Source organism: Canis lupus, chromosome 29 (genome assembly GCF_048164855.1).
Source record: "Canis lupus baileyi chromosome 29, mCanLup2.hap1, whole genome shotgun sequence".
NCBI classification, from domain to species: Eukaryota; Metazoa; Chordata; class Mammalia; order Carnivora; family Canidae; genus Canis; species Canis lupus.
In genome coordinates, this window is record NC_132866.1 from 22,640,333 (window position 1) to 22,660,652 (window position 20,320).

Below are 20,320 nucleotides of genomic sequence, written 5' to 3' on the forward strand. Positions count from 1 at the left end.
ACCAGTGAGCAAGACCTATCAATCTCAGCAGCCCTGAATCAGGATGACACCAGAAGAAAGGTGTCACATTCACAAGGGATGGGCAGAGTCATGTGGGGTCATGGCTCTCATAGCTCCTTTCTGGCCTGGACTGGAGTTGATGGGGAAGCTCAGATGGAGCCAGTTGCACTGAGACACACCAGGAAAATCCTGTGCCAATTTAACTGGCTTGTTGGTGGCTCCGAGCTAGTGGCTATCTCTTCTGGAACTGAACGGTTGTCCACTCACTCTGTATACCCTCACCTATTTTAGCCTCTGATCACCCTGGAAGGAAGCATATCATTCAAGTTTACTTCTGAAGGGATGAACACCATCACAGTGCAGGTGTCCGCTGGGAATGCCATCCTGCAAGACACAAAGACCATCGCAGTGTATGGTGAGTGCCCCTGTGCATCAAGCCCTGGTTGGACCCAAGCTCAGATGAGGCGATGTGCTTGTAGGGTACCAGAAGCCACCAGGCCTCTACCCAGAGAACGGAGAATAGTAGTGGAGAAAGAGCCGAGTCAGGTCTGGTCTCGCCCTCTGGGAGAGATGTGGTTCACCAGCACAATTATGGTCACAAGACCCCGAGAGCATTTATAAGTTTGTTTTCTGCAAGTGGCTCAGGTGCACATAGGGCAACTCTACCCTCACTCACCTGAAGTGGGGCAGAATGAGTTTCATTACGGGTAAAGCTACTTCATTCCATTAGTATTTTTATGGTGTTCGAATAACTAAAACCCATTATAAAAAAAAAGAGTTGATATTGAGGCTTTTTTTTTAAGTTCAACTTTTAAGAGTCTTGATTATTAAGAAGAATCTATCAGTATCTAAATATTCTGAAAATCTCTTCCTCAAATATGTATCTCACACACACACACACACACACACACACAAAAAAAAAAAAAAAAAAAAAAAAACAGACAAACAAACCCTGCTGGATTAAAAGCGATGGAGGCCCCAAATAAGCAGATGTCACATATTGCCAGAGATGGGATATGAGTTTGAAAGAACAACTACACAGAAATCTTCTAATCAGGGGGGGAAGTTAAATATAGTCAGTATTGCACAAAATGAAAATTTACCAAAGTGGAAAGGTAGGATCCCCAGCTGAAAATGAGGGATTAAGAGCAGTTTATACAAATTGGATCTCATTTTGGTCATTTTTCCCTGCCCAGGAAGATAAGTTTGCACTGAGTATTATTAGTGGATAGTAAGAATGTAAAATTACGCATCATGGAAAAGTTAAAAAAAAACAACAACAAGAATTTAATATAAGAAAGATGAATGCTGTGCAGAGAAAGAGTAAAAGGAGGAATGAAAGGAGGAAGGATGAGACAGAGACTGAGACAGAGACAAACTAGCCAGTGGTCCAAATAATCAGTTGCCCCAGTCGCAAAATCCTTGATGCAGGTTCTGCTTTTTCATTTCTCATTCTGCCAACCTGACCTTCAAATTCAAAATGTAATTTGTAAGCAACTTTGAACAAGTTTGACGACAATGTTCCTCCCATGCCAAGTGTTACATTCACAATATCTCCTCCCTCCTACCTCCTCCTGCCCCATCCCCCACCCGGGCCCCCTACAAGAGGCTCCATAAGCCCAAACAGTAAGTGAAAGCAAACCAGGGCTCTGGTTTTCCTCACAAGGTCCCATCAGTGAGGAGACCTCTCAGCCAGGTGGCCAGAATGGAAGAGAGCTTTCGCTTCTCTTTCCTTCCCCATCTCCTTTCTGTGCTTTGGGAATGCACCGAATCCTCTCAGCAACCCTAGCATAGGGTAGGTGATGTTATTCCTTCCTTACTTCGGTGGGGCAGGCAACTTGCCCCAGCTCATATATGGTGGAGCTGGGCTCCTCACACGGTCCATCTAGACACAGGGCCCATGCTCTGAAATTACCCCACTAACCAGCTCTCATGTCTGTTCCATGTGAGGCTCTCCTTCCTGGATATCCTGGGTGTCACTGACAGGCACTGACCCATGATTCCCAACACATGCCCTCTTGATTAAACCTATCAGTCACCTCATCAGAACCATGGAGAGAACATTAAACCCAGAAGGTTTGGGGGCTTATCTGGCCCATCCCATCATTTCACAGATAGGAGATTGTAGCCCAGAAGTGGGAAATCACTGCTTTCAAGTCATTCTGCTCTTCAGTGACAGCTCTGGTAGTAACAGTGATGGTAGTGGTAGAAATTAACATTGACAAAGGCCTTATCAGCATCTGTTCTAAACACTTGATAAATAGGACGTCTTATTGAATCCTCTGAGCAGACTTATATGAGAAATATGCTATATTTACTCTTATTTTACAAATGAGAAAATGTGAGATAACTGTAATAAACAAATAGAACCTTAGAATTGAATCCAGAGGTAATATTTCTAACGACCTTGCTCCCTCACCAGGCTTAGTTACTGCTCTTCCTAAAATGTCTTGAAAGGTGTCCTCCAAGAGTGGATCACTCTCTATCAGATGAGTTACCTTCACTAAAAAAACAGTTTCTTCATCCAAAGCTTAAGCAAGGAAGTGGTCTTCCCTCCTAAAACCAAATTTCTGAGCAAACATCGTCAATTTGTCTTCAGTCAGATGAAGTTCAGAGTTTCCTATGTATTACTGGAAAATCTTAATGACATGTGTGACCTATTAAAGACAAATTATATCGCACAGAGTTAAACAGGCAAGATTGATCTCAACTAAAACAAAAGTCAGGAATAGTTTTTTAAAGATTTTATTTATTTATTCATGACGCAGAGGGAGAGGCAGAGACATAGACAGAGGGAGAAGCAGGCTCCTGCAGGGAGCCTGATGCTGGAGTCGATCCCTGGACCAGGATTACACACTGAGCCAAAGGCAGACTCTCAACCACTGAGCCACCCAGGATTCCCAAAGTCAGGAATATTTTTAAACCCTGGGATGACCTAGTGGAAAAGTACTGGAGGAATATGGGAGTGAGGGGATTATCAATGTGATTAGATCATCTGTGTTTGTTAATTGGTGCTTATGGAAATTAGGCACCTACCCTCTAGAAGACAGAGGTCCTATCTCTTTCCCCTCCACTCCCTTTCTAGCATACATGACAGTAGTATATCAATCTTACTCTTTTATTGAGATACAATCAACATATAACATTATATTAGTCTCAAGTGTACAACATAATGATTCAGTATTTGTAGATATTGTGAAATAATCACAAGTCTAGTGAACCTCCAGCACCATATGTAGTTACAATTCTTTTATTCCTTATGATGATAAGTTTTAAGATCTACTCTCTTAACAATTTCAAATATACAATCCAGCCATGGATAATATACCATGCTGTATATTATATCCCCATGACTTATTATTTTATATCCAGAGGTTTGTACCTTTTGATCCCTTCACCCATTTTGCCTGCCTTCCACCCCCACCTCTAGCAACCATCAGTCCTCTGTATCTGAGATTTTGGTTTTGCTTTTGTTTTTAGATTCCACATGTAAGTGAGATCATACAGTATTTGTCTTTCTCTGTCTGATTTATTCCACTTTGCACAGTACCCTTAGGGTTCCTCCATGTTGTCACCCAATGGCAGGATTTCTTTTCATTATGGCTGAATAACATTCCACTCTATGTATATACCATACTTTCTTTATCCATTCATCTGTCTATGGATAATTAGGTCATTTCCATATATTGACTATTGTAAATAATGCTGAAACGAACATGGGGTGAAGATATCTTTTCAAGTTAGCATTTTTGTTTATTTTTAGTAAATACTCAGAAATGGAGTTCTTAAATAATAGGTAGTTCTATTTACAATTTTTTGAGGAACCTCCATACTAATTTTCTCTCTTTCTTAATGGTTACATTTCTTTTTTGTTGGGGAGGGGAGGATTTTATTTATTTGAGAGAGAGAAAGGGGAAGAGCACAGAGGCAGAGGGAGAGGGAGAAGCAGACTCCCTGCTGAGTAGAGAGCTCTACATGGGGCTCTGTCCCAAGACCCCAAGATCACGACTGGAGTGGAAGGCAGACACTTAACCCACTGAGCCACCCAGCAGCCCTCAATGGTTACTTTTCAAAAAGGTGGCTCCCAGGTCCCTGAGAAAGATGTTCCTGGGTTGGAGAAGATGTGTATCTCCAAAGAACAGGGAAGGAATTTACAATTGCAGGTTTTCTAAAGTAAATGCTATAAGTAAAGGGAGGTAAGAGACCTGCAGTCAGGAAGAAACTTGTCTAAAATTTAGTTAAGCTGAGGGGAACAGTGAGGCCATCACAGGCAGGGGAAACATTGTCCACTCAAACCCACAAAACAGACTGTAGGAAAGAAAATCTAGTTTGTATCATTTTCTTCCTTTGCTTTACGGCAAAGTTTGCTCTTAAATACAAAAAAAGAAAATGTAAATGTGAGAATTCATCTGCCTCAGCAGTTGCAAATGCACACACAGAGTTGGCCCTTGAATAACACAGGTTTGAACTTTAAGGATCGTTTATACATGGATTTTTTTTGGTAAGTATATATATACATATATATAAAATATATATATTTTAAAATATATATTATATATAAATTATAAATTATAATTATAAATTATATTATATATAATTATAAATTATATATAAATATATTTTTGGTACAGTACTATAAATATATTTTCTCTTCCTTATGGTTTTCTTAATAACATTTTATTTTCTCTAGCTAAGTGTACTGTAAGAATACTGTATATGAAGCATAACATAGAAAATATGTGTTAATTGACTGTTTATGTTATCATTATGTCTCCTGGTCAACAGTATGGTATTGGTAGGTAAGCTTTTGGAGAGTCAAAAGTTAAATGTGGATTTTCAACTACTGGGGTGAGGGATGGCATCCTAACCCCCACATTGTTCAAGGCTCAACTCTTCATGTGTGTGTGTATTTATGTATTTATTTATCACTGGTGTTTACCTTTTTCAGTGTTCCCACATGTATCCCCTGTTTGTTGAGTAAACATAGGTATAGCACGCCTGTGTCCTGCTATTGGGCATGCTAAGTTATTACAGAGAGAGCTGCATGGTTTTTCTCTCTCTTTCTTTTTTTTATTAAGATAAACAGCTTCCCTTGTAGTGAAGTTTCTATGATTTAGTAAGAGGTTCAGGGAAAGGGAAAGTGACATTGGTTTATATCTTTAAAGTGAAAAGTTAGGGCTGAGTGGGTGATACCTTTATGCTCCCATTGACCATGCTGCTAAGTAAGATGCATTTCATTATTCTCCACCAGAACCAAAGCGGTGATATTCACACAGGTGACCAGTATCTCATAAAATAGTCAAGCTTCGAAAAATATACCTTTGAAATAGGCTAACTGCCATAATACACTCCTTATAATTTAAGAGTCTTCAAAGCCTGTGTCTGATACGTCTTTAGCGTTGTTAGGAAATGCGCAAGTGGGCTATTATGTTTCCCGAATGTATAATCAGCATTGCCGATGTCACTGAGCCCCTACTGAAGCATGAGGACATGCTTAAAACAAGAAAGAAATGTTTGTTGAATAAGTAAATGCATAAATTACAGAGAGCCTCCAGTGTAACTTGTGTATTTATTTATTTAACAAACTTCTTAATTAAATGACTAGATAATGATCAAAAACCTACCATGTGCTGGGCACCATCTCACGGGGCCAGGAACATGGTCTTCCTGGCCTCATTGACCTTTTATTCCCGTGTGGGAAACAGACATTAAAGACAAAATCAGTTAAGTGGCAAGAAGTATGAAGATAACAGATAGGGTCATATGATGAAGGGTGTCTGACGTAGCAGAAGGGAGGATAACTCAGGTTGCTAGTGGCAGAGGTTTCTCCTGGGAGAGACTGAATGATGATGAGAAGGAGCTGACTGTGCTGTATCTGGGAAAGTGGAAATGCACTAACACGGGAAGGAACACGGCAGCACGGAAGAGCATGGGGATGGATATGGTCGTGCTACACCCAGGAACCTCAAGATGTGAGGTAGCAGAGAAAATCTGGCCCAGCTTATGTGGACTAGGAAAGCTGTGGTTAGGAAGCTGAGCTTTTATTCTGAAAGCCATGTGGAGCCACTAGCAGATTTTAGGGCAGTGACATGACCTGACTGGTACTGGGCTGGGCTCTGAAACCCATCGCTCTGCTTGGGCCAAGGCCACTCCTCCCATGTGCTGATCCCAGCTAATGACCTAAATGCTACAGGGACATGAAAGCAGACTCATTCCTGATGCTCAGGGGACTCCTCCGTCACTGATGTGGGCACAGAGACCCCCAGCCAGTCCTGCTGAGCCTTCCTGACACCACAGGGTGGTTACCAAGCCTTCCTCCCTGTCTTCCATAAGTGTCATGAACGCTTCTCCATGCTGCAGTGTTCCGTGCTCCTCAGGCTTCCCATATTCTCCTCATAGGACCTCTGCTTTGACAATCCCATCCTACTTTCAGGATGACCAAGACGGACTCAGAGGCCACAGAGACAACGAACAAATTCTTTGAGGGAAGGAGTTTAAAGTTCCATGAAATAAAACTCCATTCAAACAAAACATAGCAGTAGAATGACTCTCATCATAATTATAATCATGTAATCATATAATAATAATGGTACAATCATACAGCGATAATGGGAGTATGTGCACAACACAGTGGTGCCATAACAAGGAACACTACATCATGGCAGGAGAGATTATGCCATGGGGAAGTGCTCCAACTAGAGCTTGAATAATGTGTGCAGGGCAGGTAGGAAGGATGGGTGTTATACAGGTAGGAAGGATGGGTGTTGTACAGGGGGACAGTGTGTGCAGAGGCCAAGGTCACAAACCTGCAGTGTATTCGGGGCATTCCGAGGCTCTTGTGTCCTGGAGTGCTCAGTCTAGAACTAGGACCAGTGGGGAAAGGCTGCAGAGCGAGGCCTGGGCCAGACCTAGGGCTCTGGTTTAGAAAATGAGGGCTGGGACAGACAGCAGATTTCAAATGGGATATCCAGTTTGCCTTCTGGAAGGTTCCCTTTGGCGAGTGTGGAGGGAAAGGGCCCTTTAGTAAGGCTTTGCATAAAATGTAACACACTTTTGAGAAAACCACTGGACTCTCCATAATCACCCTCCTGTTGTATCCCCAGAGGAATTTCGATCTCTTCGCCTCTCCTTCTCTCCGAACTTGGACGACTACAACCCTGATATCCCTGAGTGGAGGAGGGACATCAGCCGAGTCATCAAAAAATCCCTGGTGGAGGTGAGTGCAGGCAGGTTCTTCTCTCGCCGGAGCACATCTCTCTATCCTCCAAGAGCTGCATGGCGAGGGAGCCTTGTGCAAAGACTGCTGGGAAGGGCTGGAGCCCACCGGAGGTCTGGCTAACCCCCTGCTGTCTGCATGGCCAATCCTGCATGGGCAGATGCAGCCGAGATGCTCTGGGCGGAGGGATGAAACTGGGATCAAACACATGGCCCTTGTGCCTTGTGAAACTTTCCTCCTGCCTTGAGAAGAAAGACAGTCATCTTCACAAGGCATGTTCTGGATCAGGTCACTAGCAAGTGTACAATCCGCCACTGTTCCCAGGACTGATGGGACGCAGCGTGAGTATACCTAGTGAGAGCAGCCCTGGGCTCAAGCCTGGCCGGCAGTGAGCACTCAGCCCTGGATGGTCAGTCATCTCTCTCTGTCCTAGTTGTTTCAAAGGCATGTCTCTCCTGCCACAGCCCCAAGAGGAAGGTATTATTGTCCTCATTTTGCAGGCAAAGCAACTGAGGTTCAAAGAGGTTTAATAACTTGCTTAGGTCTCACAGCCGATAAGTGATGAAGGTATTGAATTGAAGCGAAGGGTCTGAGTCCAGTGACTGGGATTGAACACATAAAACATGGTCCCCTGTGGTTTCTGGGAGAACACCAAGGCGGTGAAGCTTAGCCCTGTCTGAGTAAGTATCGCTGACAGTTTGAGAAAACACTTTCTTTTAGGCACATCACCCCCTACATACTCCACTTTCATGAGTGAGCAGAGAAACAGAATATCTGCTCATGGAGCTGCTCAGATTTATTGTACAAACCCAGAAAATCAGAGATGAGCTCTCTCTCCCCAGGGCATCTTCTTAGCCTAACAGGAAAATCAATTTAGGGTGTTTTATACATTGTTTCCTGTACCCAGCACATGATGCCTTGTGACACAAAGCGCTGATGGGATAAAAGCATTCAGATAATGCCTGCTCAGAAAACAGATCTCTACATCCAGCCCGTTGGCAAAGGGCTAGCCTTCCCCATTCTCACGCCATGCTCTTTGTTGATATTTATTTCACACTTACAGTATTCCCAAACCTCTCCTCGGTGCTTTGTATTATTCAGCACATTTAATCACAGAAGAAGTAGCTTATGACGCAACCACTGTAATCATTCCCATTTTGCAGATGAGGAAAGTGAACATGGAGACTTCGGCTGTTCTGTCCACAACCACACTGTTAAAGGTCAAACCCGGGAGTCAGACTACCCTCGTGGTTTCCTAACCTCTCCAGTCTGTGGCCATCATTTGGTTTCTCACATGGGGAAACAGGGATACGTGGAACTGTGGGGTGAAGAACTGCCGTCTTCATGCACCTCTGCGGAAAGGCCACCTCACCTTTGCCTTCGTGCCTCGTCATCCACCACCTCTGTGTGGCTAAACACCATGGCCCCAAGGGGACGCAGCTACTAGACTACAGGCCCCCCAGAATAGATCCTTCTGCCCTTGGAGCTGTTTGTCCCTGGTGTGACAACTGGTTTCTCTCCTGTGCTGTCCAAGAGAGATGACTGACACCCCTTGATGAGTCCACAGTCCCCTTCCTTCCATCTGTAGTGTTTTAGGCATCCATGTCCCCACAGACCTCCCAGGTAGCTGCCCCATTCTCCCGGGTGATTTATCCACCAGGCATTAGCTCAGCAGTGACCCGTCTTCCAGGATGCTTTCTCTTCACATTTGTAGCCTAGGGAACACATCCCCTGGGCCTCTACCTTTCCACCAGCTGTCCAGAGGCTAGAAATTACTGCTCATCAACATTTCCAGGCTGCTGTGTAGCATAATCAGATAAAGGCAGAATAAACAGTTTGGCTCAACATCTCTCAGGACAGGGTATGATAGGGTAGAGCGAGTCGATTCCTTCCAGCTTCAAAGGCTCCCTGTTTACCCCATCTCAGGAGGCAGCTGAGCCAGCCCCTAGTTCCTAGGGTCCCACCCTGTCTTTGAGATGAGTATTTACAATTGGCTACTTCCTTAAGCCCTGAGGTACCGTACTGTCAAGAGGACTCCAATAAACCCTACAAGAGGTACAACTTGGGGCCAATTTATTTGCAGTTTTCTTCCTTTTTACTGTGTAACAGAATTGGATGTAAAATCAGTTCCCTTTACCTCATCCAATGGGGTTTTTCTGCTGATGTTTCACAATGAAATCCTTAATCAGATGTCATTGAGTCAACAGGTTTGCATATAATGAGGATGATTCAGATACAATCTCTGAATTTAAAATCTGGAAGGGCCATAAAACAGAATGTTAGCTGTGATAGGGGCTCCTGCATGCGAAGTGTCAGGCGAAGGGAGGCAGTAGAGCACTGCTTAAGAAGAAAGGCTTCGTGGTCAGACCAAAGTTCCAAACTCAGCATCACCACACGCTACCTGGATGGCCTTGAGCCACTGTTTAACCTTCTTGCATCTGCCATCTGTGCTGCGGCAGAAATAGAGATGCAGCACCCACATCCCTGAGGGAGAAATCAGTATCCTAGCCCCTGGTGGTGCCATTGGCACAGGCTTCCGCTGCCTCGCCCCATGTCATGGCCCAATCCAGGAGGCTCACATCCTGCCTGCCTGCCTACCTGCACACCCCACCCCTGGTGTCTCTGTGCCGCCCTCCTGCCCGCTGAGTACTCCATGCGTTCTCACCAGCTCTTCCTGTGGGACTTACATGAGCTTCTGTTTCTCCCTCAGGCCACAGGGGTCCCAGGCCAGCACATCTTGGTGGCGGTGCTCCCTGGCTTACCCACCGCCGCTGAGCTCTTTGTCTTACCCTATCAGGATCCGACTGGAGAAAACAAAAGGTCAGCTGAAGATCTGGAGCAGGTGAGTCCCCCCCAGTGACATTCAGCTTCCACAGCCAGCTGAGCCACACCCCCTGCTGGGGCCTCACCACCCGCAAGCAGCAACTCTGAGCCCCTCTGAAGGATCTGGCCTTGAGGGTGAGGGTGCTGGCTATTTGTGGAGTCCTCGACTCTGTTGTCCTCTGTTTCTCATCCACAGTCTGCTGATACTAACTACGGCTTCACCACAAAACACGTGCAAGTGTGGTTATTGTAGGCAGTGGCTAACCTACTCAGAATATATCTCCACACTGTAGAGCATTTACAATGAATTCGATAAATCTATAGGACAAACTGTCCAAGATATTAACAGGGGAAAAAGGCAAGTTGCCGAATAATACATGGAAGTTGAACCCATTTATTCCTTCTCTCACTTCCATCACGAGTGTCATTAGAATCCAATGATGTGCTATGCATATTGTTTTTAAAGGGTATGACTTTTGTACAAATCATGAATCCTCTTTATTATCATCATGCTAAGATGACCTGATTTGTGTTTATAATAAACGAAGTAATATTGGCTCCAGACGACCTCTCCTGGCTGTGTAGGGTCCATCTTTTCTCCATGTCCGCCACCTTCTGGAGTAGTAGACTGTGTGTGTATGTGCTCGTGTGTGTGTGCACATACACATTTGTGTCTCCTGCCTCCTTCCATCTCTGGTTCCCCCTCTCCTCCTTCAAAGGAGTCTTTAAGCTGTATAGTGAGGATGATTATTATATACTTCCTCTTTGTCTTCTTCCTCTTCCCCTTCATCATCCATTCAGTTAAAATCATCAGTCCTGGTCTGGTTACCCTGTTAGAAACGGCATGATTTTGGTTTCTCAGTGCTTTCTGGCAGAAAGATTAAAAATAAGATTCTTCTCAGACACTGAATAAATACTGGCTTTTTCCCCTCCAGTATGTGGAGTTTTTCAATTTGCTTAGAATGAGCCCATAATCTAGTTCCATGATCACCAGTCTTCAAGGATGGCTTGAGATCCTCCCATGACAACCTTATTAACAACAACCCCAAATTACAGCATGGCCCACCTCCCAGCACACACTCTCCTTTCAACTGAGCTCTCTCACTTGGCAGAAGGTTCACCCCTGTAATTTTCTCCACATGCAAGTAATGAAGAACAAAGCTGCCCTGGAAAGCCCTGTTGAACTCCGTTTCCTAGTGAACTGCAATTGAAGAGCCAGCAGCAGGTAGTTCCTCGGATTTGCATGTGACTCTGCTCACCTCTGGCACTCAGCTTCCCATTGTTTTCCACAAATTCTTATCTGCACCTGCAACTTTGTGGGAGAATGAGATGGATTGCCTCTTATCCCAGCACTGCTGAGAAACTGGAGGGGAGGTGGATGAGTATCCAAGACCTTCAGATTTGAGCGTGTACAATGGTTGCTCCTCTAGAAATCATATGGATCTTCCATGAATTCCAGATTATCATCTTTTCAAGGATGGAAGAGAGTCCGGACTTAGAGCCAGCCAATATCTGAGGCATCACATCATCTGTGCATCTCTGTTTCTCACACTTTCCGTTTTTTTCTAGAAGTATCATATTTCCTAGGGTTTTTTTTTTCCCTTGAGACATGTGGAAAGAAGAAGGGTGTGTCCTGTAAAGCTTCTTTTGCTTGTGTTGGAATGCATCTTGTTTTGATTCTTTTCTCTGGAGTTCTTGTTTCCCTTCATTCTCTCTCTCATCTGACTGCCCCCTCCAAAGACATTCTGAGGGTTGAGTGACAGTCCCTGAGGCAGCCTGCTGTCATTGATGAACCACTGAGTCAGAGCTCTGAAGGCAGCTGGCTTGTTTGAAGGCTATGTGACTTAGCATTTGGCACACATTATTGGAGACCAGCCATTTTATTAGAAAGAAGACGGGAGTGCAGTGCCTGGGTGAGTCAGACAGTTAAGCGTCTGCCTTCAGCTCAGGTCATAATCTCAGGGTCCTGGGATCAACTCCCACATCAGGCTTCACACTCAATGGGGAGTCTGCTTCTCCTCCCTCTGCTCCTCCTCCCAGTAATTCCTCCCCCCAAATAAATAAAACCTTTCAAAAAATGGAACACGGTAGTGGAGAAATATAAACCAAGTTTCTAGTTTCACCTCTGATATCCACTGTATCTATTATTTATAGATAAAGTAATTTAGGATTAGGAAAGTCATATAAGTTCGCCAAAGTGACACAATCTATAGTTCCCATTTACTAGGATGTTTGAGAGAATATTAAAGAAATGATATGCAAAGTACTTGGCTCCTTACATATGTTCAATAAGTGGTGAATAAATTCTGGAGATATATGTGGCCATCTCATGATAGGAACAGAATATCTGGAAATGCAAAAGGGAAGGTGAAGTTTGTGAAAGGGACTATTTGGTAGAGTTAAGGGCACATACTGGAAGAGAGAGGCTGGCAGGAGATGACTGCATGAAATGATACAAAATCGAGAAGAGAACAAGGACAGCAAGAAACAGAAGCAGTGTGCCTGAGTGACCACACAGGAGCCAGGGGGACCCTTCTGACCTTTCACTAGGATTTGCAGCATGAAGGAAAGCAAGCTACCAGGCTAGCATTGCACATCTGTTTAAGGAAATCCCAAGTCCATCAGCCTTATATAGGACTCTACCCAAACAAATACAGAACCCAGCACATAAGAAATGAGTGTCCTTGTTGTGGCGAATATTCTCACCCTGATATAAAACGTGCAATAACAAAGTTGACATATAAAAGTGAGCCATGTGTGGAGATGCTATGAAACAGCGGCTGCCATTGGGAACCTGCAGTTTTCAACTGAAGGGGGTTCTTTGACTCTTCTCTCTGACTCGGCACCTTTAAAGTAAAGGAATTCAGGCCCAGACATGGAGAAGTGATTGCCTGAGGTGACACGGCTCTTCCAGAGAATGATACGCTAGCTGTGTTTCTGCAAGGAACTCAAGCCCGTGGCCGCCCCACTCCTCCCTGCTGCAGATGTGGACTGGATGCCACTTTGCTTCCATGGGCCTGAAAATACCAAGGCTGTTGCACCAGGAAGCAAAGGACAAATGCTTTGGCTTTGTTTGTTTGTTTTGTTTTTTTTAAAGATTTTATTTATTTATTCATAGAGACACAGAGAGAGAGAGAGAGAGGCAGAGACACAGGCAGAGGGAGAAGCAGGCTCCATGCAGGGAGCCTGACGTGGGACTCGATCCAGGGTCTCCAGGATCACGCCCTGGGCTGAAGGCAGTGCTAAATGTCTGCGCCACCGGGGCTGCCCAGACAAATGCTTTGTTATGAGTTTTTGTATCTTTTTCTTAAAGTTCTGATGCAATTGATAGGCAATTCAAACCAGTTTAAGCAAAAACAGTGAAGCTGTGAGCGAACCTAATAGGGGAGTCCAGGATACAGTTCAAGCATGGATTCATTCAGGGAATTCAGAGCCTCTCAAAAATACCACCAAATACTCCCTTCTCTCCCTCTTTCCCCATCTCTTTTCTTTATTACCACATGAAGGATATGCCTGAGGATGAAGCCAGGGTGCAGGAGGGCAAGGATGGCCACATAGGGCCCCGGGCTTTGTCTAATCCACCTCCAGCCCCATCCGAAAAGCAGTGCCTCTCCCCTGAGAGCACCCCAAGAGCTCTGGGTGGACGGTTCTCACTGGCCCAACCTGGGTGAAGTGGGCATCCCTTACCCTGTCCTGTAGTCAGAGGGATGGAGGGCTGGCTCCAACCACTCAGATGTTTTATATGCTGCCTGGGTCAGGGATTCAGGAAGCCTCTTCAGAATTAAGGGAATGGAGAAGACATGGTTCCTCCAGAGAATGGAGAAGGATATGGCTCCTCAAAGAGATATGGGGAGAGAGAGAGGTAACAGACAGCAGGCAGACAAAAGCAGCTGCCTCCTTCTGTAATAAATTCCACAGAAATTTTAAATGAATGCAAAGCAGAACCAAACAACAGAAGGAAATGTTCCCCGCAGCCCCCTCGAGGTCCGCACTCCAAATCCCAGATGGAATTTGGGAAGGGCTGACCTTATCCCTCTCTTAATGCTCTGGCTCCTTGCTTGTAAGCTTTCCATGCAGAACCCCCAGCAGAGAAAGAAGAGGGACCCCAGCCAGATGGGCCTGGAAGCCTGCAAGGGTGAGGCCTCTGCAAAGGGCTCTGGGCTCTCCTCCCTTTAGCTTCCCCAGGGGAGAAGCCATGCTGGCTCAGATCAAGCTATCTTGTCTGTGAAATAAATTGAAAATTCCTCACAGTGAGAAGTACTTGACCTTGTTATCAGGATAACGTGGGCAGGGTTAATCAAGTGACCTCTGTCTGGAAGGGTTCCACCAGTCTTTATTTCAGATCTCTGGGGAGTGAGAAAAGACTCACTTGCCCTTAGCTGACCTCATCAGGGTTAGTGCATCCTGCTGCCCCAGCTGCTCAGGTATGGAGCAACCTCCCCCTCCCCCAGGCCTGTACTGCTGTGCTTCTCTCTGAGTCCTCAGAGGTGAGCAGATTTGTATCTGGCTCTCCTGGAGGGAGGAAAGACCATCATGTTCTGTCAAGATTATTTGCGATACTGTGCTGGAGAGATATGGAGCCTGCATGTTATCTTGCAGAATCCTTAAAGGGCATGAAAACATTTAAAAGAAACAAAAAGATTATGAAAAAAATTGTCAACCATTAACATTGAATTTCCTCCTTGGCTCTTTCTGTTACCATATGCTTTGACCAATGGACAACCAAAATCCAGAGAAAAGGAAAGGTGCCTATGAAAATGGAACAGTCTAATTGACATTTTAAGGAATTAAAGATTCATTATGAACTATAATTGATAATCTCAGACTATTACCCACATAATCTGTCCTGTTCATATTTTTTTAACATGGGAAATTGAATCATAGAAATACTCTGGAGTTAATGAGGAAGATCATTAAAGCAGGAAACTATCATTGAAAGTAGATTTGGTGGGGATCCCGGGGTGGCTCAGCAGTTTAGCACCTGCCTTCAGCCCAGGGCGTGATCCTGGAGTCACAGGATCGAGTCCCACATCGGGCTCCCTGCATGGAGCCTTCTCCCTCTGCCTGTCTCTCTCTCTCTCTCTCTCTCTCTCTCTCTCTCTGTGTCTCATGAATAAATTAATAAAATTCTTTAAAAAAAAAAAAAGAAAGAGAGTAGATTAGGTTAAGAGTTGGACTGGAAGGAATATGGCAAAGGGAGACAGAAATTTAGAGCAGGTGATGGGGAATACAGGAAATATGTATAGCCAATGTGTTTCTTCAGTATATCACCCAGGCAACTTCTTAGTCACTTTAATCAAGATGATTCTTTTGTGCTAAGAACGAAGGGATCTGGGTAAGCTAGTGTTAACTAGAATTAGTGTTTGTTCCATTGGCCACCGCCCCCCCATGATTTAATCCAAAAATTAGGCTGTATGATTGATTTGGGAAAGTTCTTTCTTTGTTGAATCCAAAAGGAAGATTCTTCAACTGCTATTTCAAAGGAGCTTAATAATGTAACAGGATCAGGAATGATCCAGTGGGTCAGCTTCAAGGTCGTTACAGGTAAGTATCTCTGAACGTGGCACCAGAATGCTGTTTATGTTCAGCAGGGTTTGCATCCTCCTGCCCACCTCAGAGATAAATGTTAGTATTTTGGCCCAGTATAGCTCTATCATTGATAAACCTGCCAAAGACCATTTTGCACCTAGAGTTTCACCTTGTACCACTTATTTGGCTTATATGTTCCATAAATTTACCAACTGCTCTGTTCTTAAACTTCTCTTTTTTCACGTTTCAATGTTTGACACTTCATTCGTATAATCTGAGAGTGTGTTTTCTCCTATTGGTTTCATTAAACATTGTTAAGGTGTCAAATGTGTTCTTTGTGTGGCAACCATCACTGCTGTTGGCTATTTCCAGCTCATTTCCTTCTGGATACATGGTAGGGTGGCACCAGGCACCTCTTCTGTAGCAGAACCATGTGACCAATTGTGTCTTTAACACTGTTACCCCAGCCTAACCTAGCCTGTTCTGATTGCCATACCTAAATTTTATACATTGTGAAGAGGATACAGAAGGGAATTGGTGTCTTTCCTGTAGCAGATCCCTCCTGCTACGCCCTGCAGATAGTGGCTTTCCAAGTGTTTTTATTGCATCCCACTGCATTTTTAACCGGTACTTTAATTTCAGTAGGAACTGGTTGTACTGGAGTCCCAGGCAGAGTCTACCAGTAGGCGGATACCAAGAATAACATGTTTCTTTGGTCATGATTATTTAGCTGAAGGAGAGTAGAAAATGGACTCTGTTGGTGAGCAGCAGAAGAGGGATCACAGCACAAAGGATACGTAAAATTTGCTAAGACAACACACTTTCCCTGGATGGAGAGAGAAAAATAAATATATTGAACTGGCTTTAGCAGTTCAATGTCCCAGCAGTCACACATTATCCCACTTAGTTTCTATCACGCAAGGTTTTGTTCTTCCTACTTAGGCCGCTGCCACCTGTCTGACAGATTCCAGTTTATTCCACTCCTTTCATAGCCAAAGTCTCTCCCAGATGTTGCAAATTATATTGACTGGTGAACAGAATGTGGCAGTCCAGAGGATAGGGTTGGCAATTGCCTGGTCACGGAGCTCATACTGGTCAGCTGACATGGGACTGGTGTTACAAGTTGTGCATCTCACAGATGAATAAGAGATGGCAGCATAATTAATGAAATGCTGCAGGTTTTTTTCTGTTTTTTTTTTTTTTTTTTTATATCCTAAGCCTGGTCAGCCAGTCCTCTTCCCCATATCTTTTGCTCTCTCTTTTTTGCCAGCTGGTTCAAGGAAAATATTTCTAATGAAAATGCCCCAGGATTAGGAGTCAAACATAACTGAAGTCTGGTGTCAGCTCTTCAAATATTAACTGAGTAAACTTAGGTATGTCCTGTAAGGTCCATGGGCCTTTACGTAGAGATACCAGCCCTAATACCTAAGACATGCTATGTTAGAAAGACAGAAATGTGCAACTTTGCAAATATAACGTGTTCAATATATATGTGTGATATATATGGCATATGTAAGATTTATGTATATTATATATAAAATATATAACAGCACATGATCTAATGGAAAAATACAGAATAAACAATTCTGCAAGTGGCTTGAAAAACATTTAAAATTATGAAAATCTGTCAACAGTTTCCTACTTGTTTATTTGAGTAGAGAATTACATGGTTCTAATTGAGATTATTGTATGCAACGTACATTTCATTTAGTTTTGTTTTTGTGCATAATTTCTTTCCCACAGATACGGGTTCTTTACTGCATGTCCTTTGATGCAAGTTAAATACATGAAACATACCAGATTATTTTGGCATAGCCTGCTTAATTTTGTAAATGATACAGATAAATCCATTGAACCAATGCTATAAACCAAAACAAATCCAAGAAGTTAATTATTTTTCACAAGGAACTCTCATGGAGATTATAAATTAGAAATATGCTGTTCTGACGAACCCTACTTTCTGGTTTAGTTATTTGTACCTCTCACTTGAGGAAAAAACATCCTCAGGAATAAGAAATAAATATCACTTCAACTAGTTGAGAGATCTTTCTCTTGCGAATACATATTTCCCTTTTGGCCACATGATGGACTCAGCAAAACAGAGCAATTCTTTAATTACTTCTGACAAGTCTTTCCCATTTGAATAAAAATATTTTTCTGCAAATATAAATGTACATATGCATACACACATATATATTTGTATGTAAACGTGTATATTTCACACACACACATATATACACACACACATTTCTGGCTGTGTGTCTGTGTGTGTCTGTTTCGTTAGCCAAAACCTTTCTGATTAATTTCTACCAAACATCCTGTCGGATTCCTGTAAAGACCTTACCAATTGAATTATAAGATAGAATAAGAACCTATATATTGCAATACTTTAGAGATCACAAAGGAAAAACTTTCTACATAGTCTGTGCTAGAAATCTGTCCCTATAAAGCTGGAGCATTCCAGAAGATTCCCAGGGCCCAGGAAAAAAAGAGTAATATAGAGCCAAACATATAGGATAAAGTTGTTTTCAACATAATTGTGTCACAACCTTGTTTTTCTGCATGGTTTGCCAAATGAAAGCATTTGAGATGCTGAGCTTGCACTGGATCCCAGGTGCTCAACCACGGGTCACCGCCAGTCATCCCAAGTTCCTGTTGTTAAGCAAAGAAGTTCATCTGTAGGGCAGTTCAGTTCCATTACCCATCAGAGGGTCTGCCAGTGACTCTCTGCATCCAAACCAAGCCCGTCAGGCCCTGCTTAATTGATAAAAGGATCAATCAAAGGTGTTGTTTTGGCAACTCACTGCGCTAAATGAATCTCAACAAATTTTTATAAAAGGGGAAAAAATGGTGCTCAGAAAGCATCTAATTAGACCTCAATAGCATGTTAAATAAAATATTAAAAATAAAGAGTCTAGAAAAATAATAGGAGTATAGTTTTCCCTAATAGTTTTTCAGAAATTGTTCAGAAGGATAAGAAAATTGAGCTGGATTTTCTACTTTAGACAAGTGAACAGAACAGAGTTTTACCTTTTCTATAAAACCTGTCCTTATGCTGTTATTACCCAAACATGGTTCTTTGCCCTTTGTTGGGGTTAAATATTTCATGGCCTGGAATGCCAGAGGTCTGCCCAGTACACATGTGTCAGCGGAGAGCAGCTCAGCTAATGTCCCTAAGCAGGAAACCAGGATCAGCCCATGCATTACTTAGACTGTGCTTACAGTTTTTTCCAACTGTATAATTTATTATTTTAGTGGAACTATATTTACCGTTCAATAAATATTCATAAAGTATCTATTCTGTGAAAGCCACAGGGTACAGTTAGGGGATGGGGAAGCAAGCATAGAGAGGAATAAGATGGAGTCTGCTCTCAAAAAGTAAAATAAATGCATACAAATCTTACCAGAATGTATAAATTGTACATAATTACTTCTTTTAAGTGTCCATGTATAACAAATGCTCTTTCAAAAAACTGGGTGAAGGCAGCCCTGGTGGCTTAGCGGTTTAGTGCCTCCTTCAGCCCAGGGTGTGATCCTGGAGACCCGGGATCAAGTCCCACGTCGGGCTCCCCGCATGGAGCCTGCTTCTCTCTGTCTCTCTGAATGTCTAATAAATGAAAAATATTAAAAAAAGAAAAAAACAACAACTGGGTGACTTCTGTAGGAAAACACAGGATGACTTTTTAAGAGCAGAAATGTTTGTGTTTACTAAGAGTTTGTCCCATTTTGTAGCAATGAGGATGTAAACTCAGATGATGGTTTAAAAATCATTATGCATGCATATTCTGGAATAAAACTCAAAATCAGGGATGCCTGGGTGGCTCAGTGATTGAGCATCTGCCTTCAGTTCAGTGTGATCCTGGGACAGAATCCCACATTGGGTTCCCCATGGGAAATCTGCTTCTCCCTCTGCCCATGTCTCTGCCTCTCTGTGTTTCTTATGAATGAATGAATGAATGAATAAATAAATAAATAAATAAATATCTTTTTAAAAATAAAAATAAAAACTCAAAATCATACAAGACTCATTTATATAATTCACAGGTATAATATTAGAATGCCTTGGTAACTACAGTCAATATTTCTCAGTATTTTTGTTTATACTTGATATGGCGATTTTGGTGGCACTCATTGTAACACTTCTTCTTTCAGATATCAGAACTGCTGATCCACAAGCTCAACCAAAACTCAGTGCACTTTGAGCTGAAGCCCGGGGTCCAAATCCTTGTCCACGCAGCCCACTTAACAGCAGGTCAGTTTCCAGGTCCCTGGCTTCTGGCTGGTGGCTCTAGCACAGAGGGATCCCAGTCTCCCTTTTCAGCATAGATGAAATGATGGCACCGCTCATGACAAATAAGAGCACCAGTCTTTGGAGGTTCCCTTGCTTGGCATTTTTGCCCTAATAGGGACTCGTAAGACAGCAGAATAAGGTGAATTTCTTACCTAGTCGCTGGCAAAAACTGTCAGGGAATCAACTAGATACTTAATCCTGAAATGATGGCATGCTGCATCTCAACAGAAGTCTCAAAAATAAAGTTAACCTTACAAATAACTTTTTTCCGATCTTGCTGCACAACCTTATTTTCAGTTGTTTACGTTATGAAGAATTTTCTTTCTTTAAGTTTTGGGATAATGAGTAGGATTAAGTAGGACTCACAAGTTGCACAGGGCCCTAACCAAGATTAATCCTGAATGAGCCATGCATGATCTTAGTAGCATTAAGCTTCTGTCTCTTCACCTGGAAAAGGTTGG

General features: G+C 43.1%; 1 protein-coding gene across 5 annotated transcripts in view; it reads left to right on the forward strand.

Annotated features, from left to right (window-relative positions):
* Positions 1 to 20,320, forward strand: part of SORCS1 (sortilin related VPS10 domain containing receptor 1) — a 506,783-nt gene that overhangs the window by 455,553 nt on the left and 30,910 nt on the right. For all 5 annotated transcript variants that reach the window (XM_072805397.1, XM_072805395.1, XM_072805394.1 and 2 more), the window contains exons 21-24: positions 292 to 415; positions 7,104 to 7,216; positions 9,927 to 10,058; positions 19,721 to 19,820. In XM_072805397.1, the coding sequence (XP_072661498.1) occupies positions 292 to 415; positions 7,104 to 7,216; positions 9,927 to 10,058; positions 19,721 to 19,820 (469 nt within the window). The remainder of the gene's footprint in view (positions 1 to 291; positions 416 to 7,103; positions 7,217 to 9,926; positions 10,059 to 19,720; positions 19,821 to 20,320) is intronic.